The sequence below is a fragment of the Pinus tabuliformis genome, chromosome 8, assembly GCF_031772625.1.
Source record: "Pinus tabuliformis cultivar Carrire ecotype Pingquan chromosome 8, CPIR1, whole genome shotgun sequence".
Taxonomy (NCBI): Eukaryota; Viridiplantae; Streptophyta; class Pinopsida; order Pinales; family Pinaceae; genus Pinus; species Pinus tabuliformis.
Window position 1 is genome coordinate 842,518,678 of NC_142294.1, and position 7,990 is coordinate 842,526,667.

Genomic DNA, 7,990 nt, shown 5'->3' on the forward strand with positions numbered 1-7,990 from the left:
GATTGAAACCAATCTAGATCCATCTTAACCCGAAATCTATCAAGTACCGAAAGAGAAATCTCTCGAGATGCAAACATTTCCTCAAGTTTTACTCTCAAAACAAAGATCAAAACAAAGATTTACACCTCAAAAAAAATATCTATCTCAATATTTAATATATCCAAAATTAAATTTAAACTAAACTAATAAACAATAAATGTATTAAGAATTTGGACTCTAGTGAATATGTCTGAATACGAACCATAAAACTCGTGAACAAATATTATGCCATGCAATGTAATCTCAAATTTTAGAATTATCAATTCTTTTAGACATAAGATTATAATATATATTAGATACTTTAAACTCTTAAGAAAACAATATTCCGTAGCTGTTAGACTTTCAATAGCTACCACACATTCTAAACTCTTATTAAGAAATATAAAAATAAAAAAACAAACATTATGAATATCTCATCCATATAAATGACATCTTCATAATCATTTTTAGAAACTTACACTTTTTTAATTATTTTTAAAATATTCAACCTGTTGGAATTAAAAATTATATATGTTTTATTAGATGCATGTTTCAATACATAAATATACAAACATGATTCCAACCGATTGAATTGAGGCTTGAATTGAGGCTTTTGTAATCCATAATTATTTTGTAATCCATAATTATTTATAAGATATATTTCGGTTAAACATGTAGAGTTTACCTGGATCGCGCAAATAATCTTATGCGGACAACAACATCAATGAGCACTGCGTCGTTATGAAATTCAAGATGTCAGCTATAATTAGTGGTGAAAAACTCACCATAGATGCAAAGAGAAAGAGTGATAGGAAATACGGTATTTTTGAGCCAAAGCCGAATGTGCCAGAGATGTCTTCCCACGCCACACAGGCAGTGCTCGGAGCCGCCAAAAACAGGAAGAATGTGGGATAATGATCTTTGGGCACAGTTGGATTGGTGGGAAATCTCTGATATAACGTCACAAACAGCACTGTATAGTGGGCAAATCCTACGGCAAAAAGGAAATTAGCGGGCTCCTTCCATCCCACTCTTGCTGCCATCATCGCGCTTACAAAATTTCCAACAATAGATAGATATGTTGAGGGATTCGATACCCTGGACAACATCCTCTCCCCTCCAGAAAACCACTGGCCATATATTTTGATCTCTAATACAATCACAGGTGCAGCAAAAACGCAACACAGCAGAGGATTGATAGTTTTGGCTATGGTATGAGGGAGGCCCAACAACAAAAGCATGGATGATATCCAGGGTGTGAAAAAGTGGTTCACTCGAACTCCATCCAAAAATTCTTGCTTCACAACCTCCCTGCAGAAAAAGCATTTGAGTGCATAAGCAATGGATACAAGTATGAGCGCTACAAGGGCAAAACCCCAGACTGCCATCTTTGATGAATGTCCTATTGGCCAGAAATGCAAGGATAACGATTCCTCCAGTGTTTTCCACAGAAGTGGCTGGCTACAAAGCGCCAGGCATATACGATAGTTCTCTATGTTGAACTGATGAAGGAAATTATACCATTTTTTGTCGACCCGTGGCATTACAAGAACCTGCAGAACCAAGTCCAAGTTACTCATTAGATTAAAACCTGAAAATACCATAAGTTTGTGGTATATAAGTTTACAGAAATCAGATATGCAGATTGAATATGAACCTGTTTATCGTCATGGCTGGTGCGAAATATGTGGGAATTGGAAATATCGGTAGTTACTTTACCCAAGACTGCAGACTTCCTCTCTGTTTTGGTGGAGTAATGAGAAGCGCAGGTGGTAGAAAAGGATTCTCGAGGAGGGATGCTGATGCTGATCTGCAACATCTCTGCTGCACTGTGAGACGTGGTAACTGGTGGTTTCTGCAAAATTCCATCCATATTTGATGAATTGACAATCACAATACCGATGAATATTGTTGTAGTGGAATGTGGTGTGTCAAAAGCTATAAAGGCGGAGTGTTTGGACGGCTGATGGGCTGGCGTGCACTCTGAAAACAAAAACAAAGGTGGATTCCCACTCAGCGCACTCAGCGGAGTACGCAAGGTGAGAGGTTTGAAAGTACTGAGGTTTGAAAGGAGTATGACGTTAATTAGCAGATGGATCTTGTCCATTCATTATTTTCGAATGCGTTTCAGATAGGTATATCTATTATTGTGATATTGGCGAAATTTCTCGAAATAAGTATTATTAAATTTTATTAGGGCATGCATTTTAGGTAGGTATATTTGTTAGTGAAATGTTTAGTGAAATAAAGGAGAAGTTTCTGGATATAAATATTATAGCATAGAGAATATTCAATAAAAAAATGCAATTTAATATTTAATTTGGTAAATTGTTGGTGAATATCATTATTTTATCATATATAATAAAAAATAGGCAAAATTTAATCAAATGGGAAATATTTTTTAAGAAAATGTTAAAAAAAAATTGTTAAAATTTCTCATTTACAAAAATTCTTTCACATAACTTCATTTGTAGTCTCAATATCCACCTTGGAGGTCATGCATTTTCTCGCATCTTAATTGATATTATTCTCATTTATGACTTAACATCTAAGTTTCCCCCAACAATATATTGCACACTAGGGCTCAAACCTAGTTCTATTAGCTTCATAATATCATCAATATTCCCACTTGAATAGTAACGATGTGCTAAAGAGGCCATGTGTAGTGGATCAAGGTGTTATTCATGAAACTTGAATTTTATAGGCCTCCTTTATGGTATAAGTCTTAGCTTTCCTCCTTCAAAGATGTCTATGACCCAACTAACTACATACTTAGTATAAAACCCCCTAATGGCCCCCATATCCCTAGTGAAAGGAAGACATAAACTTGAGAGGTATTATATGGTGGTTTGAGGTGCTCCTCATAGCCATGTAATATAAAAAGCATATTTTAGGGTCCAATTACTATGTTTCCTCCCATGACCATGTCAAGGGCCTCAAGGCTCATAACTAATGCTCAAGATATGCAATAATGCAAGTGTCCCTACTTGTAATATAAGGATGTCATTAAGAAGTCAAATGTATTGGTCTAGGGACATTGATACTTAGAAGTAACCTCTACAGCCTAAGGCCAAAGTTTCATTCCATTACCATGTTAAGTACCATTGTACACAAACTTAATTCTTAAATCCTCTAACGGCATTGATATCCCCATGATGAAGGGTATGCATTGGAAAAACAACTTTAGTCATAAAAGCGTGCACACACCCTTGAAAGTGTGTGAACCTTTCCAAAAGCACTTATGTATTATTGAAGTGTGGGTTTGTTCTCAATAACATGCACATGATTTTAGGAACATACACTTTTAAATACTTGTACATGATCTTAAATATATATATTGAAAAACATGCATGTTAGTTTGGGGAGCATTGAGGGTATATGACTAGGAGCATGTATGTATTTCTAATAATACACATGCATTCTTCTATGAGAATGTTCTTACACACCCAATTACCATTTTCTCAATCATCAACTTCATGTGTGTTCTCAGCAACCTTCTCCAAAGCAAAAGGAAAATAAATAACCAGAGTTCAAGATGGTTACAAACAAGTCTAGGAAATCTCATCATAATGTGCCATCTCGTCCAAATTCATTACAAGAGAGTTAGACCATGTCAAACATCAATAAATTTGAAACCTTTGAGAACCTAAATGGCTCAACAAATACCAAAAATGCAAAGAAGGAAGATGTTGAATACCAACATTGGATCTCGATTTTGGTCAACCGCCTCAATTTGAGAATGGTTTAGACGTAGCCCTTGAGGATCAAATGGTTAATGAAAAAAAAAGGAAGTAAAAACATAAAAGGAAGAAAAAGATGATGAAGTGGAGTTAGAGACAAACAAAGAGGGAAAGAAAGGGAATGAAATAAAGAAAAGGAAAATGAAGCAAATCTAAAAGTGTAGTTTCACTCTGAGTAAATTGAATCTTTCACTTTTGTGGAAGTATAACAAAATACTCCAAATCCCTCCTGTCACGCCCCTACACCTGCGGTGATCTTCCAACCGCTTGTAGCGAGGTGCGGCACCACCGAGCGCTTTCTTTTTAACAATACTAACACCCGTGGACTACGCCTACTTCAACATGAACATACTTAGCTTATGTTTTTGCAACTGAATAAAGCATTATCCTTTATACTTTAGTGAAGACCATTCTCAATTATTAACCATGAACAATAAACCGAGAACATCAACAATAAGCAAGTACAAAGGGAGGGGCAACTCCCAGAAAGTCTGCCCAACAATATATTATAATAGCTTCTTCAATATTACAACACAAGTAATGCTTGGCAAACTCCAAGCCAATACTTAGAATAATTTTACAACAAGGCATAGAACAACCTTTTACATCATTTTATGCACCTTTGCATAAGAAGGAGTGCTCACCCGAGCCACTCAACCTTCCTACCAAATCCTGCATAAAACTGCACACCAGAACCCCCCCTCAAACCGTGGCACACTTGCCAACCGTTCACATAAGACAAACTTGTGAAGTCCTTAATTCCTATGCGCATGAGATATGTGCATATCCTTCCAAGACCACGCACCTTTTCCCCTTGTCCTTATGAGAGTGTGAGAGCGAATTCGATGCCCAAATGACTTCACATTCCACTCCTTTTATACGCATGGAAGGTCGTTGCCTCAACGCTTGGTCGACCTCCAAAATCTTCAACACTTCGCCCACCTAGCGCTCGTCCTCACCGTCGGCTCGCCCGATGCGTGGGTGCGCTCATGGTCGGCTCGAACACTGTCCTCCCACCATATATAAACGCAAACATTCTCCATACTTGCGCACACATGTCGTTATGGAGCGGTGCGTCTTATACTTAGTCAATTTTTTTGTGACGGAGGGAGCGCGCGCCCGTGCCCAAGAACGCAGGGCGTTACATTCTCCCCCACTGGAAATCGTTGTCGTCCTCGACAACATACCATCTCGGTAGCCACCCACCAAGATCATCATCATCCAGGATGTCGACCTTTCTACACAAGGCAAACATCCTTGCAACATATGTAGAGACTCTTTCTCCACTACGTCTCGGCCTAATGACCACTGCCACTAAGCTCCCCATACCAAAGTATGTATCTCCATAATCCATGCTCAGGTCCATGGAAACTCCATCCATCTCATCTGCAACATGTTGTCCATATGTGTGTCTCCTCCATGTGAAGACACCATCTCCTCAAACCAACTCTCGATGTGCCCCATTCAGGTCCATGAAACCTCTTCATCATCTGCAATGTGCCATCCTCAAGTCTCCATAGAAACAAGTATGCACTTGTCTCATCTATCCATGTGCTGCCCATGATCCTTGATCAAATCAGCTCCCATGTGTAGAAGGTAGTTGAGTCTCAGCTCAACCCATGCTCAAGTGTATCACCAAAGCATCATCATCATCATCGTTGTAACTCCATCACTTCAAAGTGCCTCATACCGATCCTCCACATTAAGTCACTCTTCCGAGCCATGCCCATACATGTACTTCGAAAGTATGCATTCCATACTGCATCAAAGTCACCTGACCTCAGCTCCTCAATGCATTAGATCCTCTAAGTCCACCATACATGAAGTCCCTAAAAGTCACAACAATATCATGTCATCATGAGCTCCATAAGCCATTCCCAACCAACACCTCAGCAAGCATACAAGATGCCTCAGCTCCCCATGTAGTAGGAATGCTCCATAGCTGCTCACAAGTCCATTCAAGTCTTCAATCTTTGGTTTAGTGAACTCGGTCACTCAACCATCTCATCATCATCATGTCATGAGTCCCTTCACCATAGCTCCTCCACCAAAGTGTCCATCAAGACTATCTCTTGGTCTCGGCCATGAGAAGTCCACCCAAAACATCACAAGTGTGTGCCCTCCTCATCTGTCCATGAGTCATGCCGGGCACTTAGCCAATTCTCCATGTGGCTAAAGCATGACCCAATCCTCCACAACGATCATCAAGTTCCACCCTTGTCACGGGTCCTTGCACCTTTCATCACAAGGTCACAAGCAACCCCAACAAGCCCTGCAACAATCGACAATCCTTGCTTCTCCATACAAGGTTCCATCCTAGCCATCCATGGTGAGATCCTCCCTAGCATTGGCAAACTGGCTTTGCCCTTTCCTGCACACGGTCCATCTCCCAAATGCCCAAATGAAACACAAGTATCATCACTTACTTCATCATCATGAGGCTCCTCCATGTGAGTGACCTCATCCATACATGTTGACAAACTGTACGATCCTGATTCAACTTGATCAGCCTCAAGTTCTTCCTCCATCGTAATCATGTCTGCAACATCTTCATCTACCATGGCTTCCTCTTCCTTGTTAGCACAATCTGCAACTTCATCTTGCTCTATTGTCCAACCAAGTTGAAGAAGTTCTTCCTTAGCTTCAACCTTCCTCTTCAAGGCTAGGAGATGCCTCACTTCCTTTTGGTTCAATTCCTTTCTTATCTTGAGCTCCTTGAGTTCTGCTTCAATCAAGTCTACTTCCTTTGCAAGTCGAAGAGCTTCCCCTCTATCAGAAATCCCTTCCTTAACCAAGGCACGAAGAGCATTCTTTGTTTCAAACAACCTTTTGCCACATTCTACAAACCCTTGTTTTACTCTTTCTGACTCTTCAAGTAGACTCCCTTCGAATTCTTCGAAGGATGCATAACCCAATTTTTGCAAGATAGACATCTTTACCAAGTCACCTGCAACCTGAACCAGCCCTTGTTCCACTTTGTGTGAAACAGTTTCCTTCACCTGCAAGTACCCTTGTCACTGTCACGAGCAACCTTTGCTCACCAGCTCCGACCGAGCTCTGATACCAACTGTCACGCCCCTACACCTGCGGTGATCTTCCAACCGCTTGTAGCGAGGTGCGGCACCACCGAGCGCTTTCTTTTTAACAATACTAACACCCGTGGACTACGCCTACTTCAACATGAACATACTTAGCTTATGTTTTTGCAACTGAATAAAGCATTATCCTTTATATTTTAGTGAAGACCATTCTCAATTATTAACCATGAACAATAAACCGAGAACATCAACAATAAGCAAGTACGAAGAGAGGGGAAACTCCCAGAAAGTCTGCCCAACAATATATTATAATAGCTTCTTCAATATTACAACACAAGTAATGCTTGGCAAACTCCAAGCCAATACTTAGAATAATTTTACAACAAGGCATAGAACAGCCTTTTACATCATTTTATGCACCTTTGCATAAGAAGGAGTGCTAACCCGAGCCATTCAACCTTCCTACCAAATCCTGCATAAAACTGCACACCAGAACCCCCCTCAAACCGTGGCACACTTGCCAACCGTTCACATAAGACAAACTTGCGAAGCCCTTAATTCCTATGCGCATGAGATATGCGCATATCCTTCCAAGACCACGCACCTTTTCCCCTTGTCCTTATGAGAGTGTGAGAGCGAATTCGATGCCCAAATGACTTCGCATTCCACTCCTTTTATACGCATGGAAGGTCGCTGCCTCAACGCTTGGCCGACCTCCAAAATCTTCAACACTTCGCCCACCTAGCGCTCGTCCTCACCGTCGGCTCGCCCGATGCGTGGGTGCGCTCATGGTCGGCTCGAACGCTGTCCTCCCACCATATATAAACGCAAACATTCTCCATACTTGCGCGCACATGTCGTTATGGATGGCTCGTCGTTATGGAGCGCTGCGTCTTATACTTAGTCGATTTTTTTGTGACGGAGGGAGCGCGCGCCCGTGCCCAAGAACGCAGGGCGTTACACCTCCCCTCTTACAAGAGGAAGATAATTTACTAAAAGTTATATTGTTTATGAAACAAAAATAAATGTTCTATTGAAACATTAGACAATTCTTATCTTTCCATTTATTAAAAGAGGAGTTAGAAAAAACATTCAATAATTATACTTATTTTGCATATTTAATATTTTTTATTAGGATATATTCATGTGATTAGGAAATTGACCTAACAAATTTTTATAAAAAAATATTTGTTT

General features: G+C 40.0%; 1 protein-coding gene across 1 annotated transcript; it reads right to left on the reverse strand.

The window, feature by feature from the left end:
- Positions 1–722: 722 nt before the first annotated feature.
- LOC149238202 (guard cell S-type anion channel SLAC1-like) lies at positions 723–4,801 on the reverse strand. Its single transcript, XM_089369503.1, has 3 exons — positions 4,701–4,801; positions 1,676–2,075; positions 723–1,571 (listed from the first exon to the last, which is right to left on the reverse strand). The coding sequence occupies exons 1-3, from the start codon at positions 4,799–4,801 to the stop codon at positions 723–725; spliced, it is 1,350 nt and encodes a 449-aa protein (XP_089225629.1).
- Positions 4,802–7,990: the final 3,189 nt, after the last annotated feature.

Bases quoted from the DNA above. Each gene is read 5' to 3' on its own strand.
- LOC149238202 (XM_089369503.1), bottom strand. From the start codon at position 4,801: ATGGAGAATGTTTGCGTTTATATATGGTGGGAGGACAGTGTTCGAGCC. The intron at 2,076-4,700 runs GTGGGCGAAGTG...TTCAAACCTCAG, and splicing joins ACGGTGAGGACGAGCGCTAG to TACTTTCAAACCTCTCACCT. The intron at 1,572-1,675 runs GTTCATATTCAA...TTGGTTCTGCAG, and splicing joins CCAGCCATGACGATAAACAG to GTTCTTGTAATGCCACGGGT.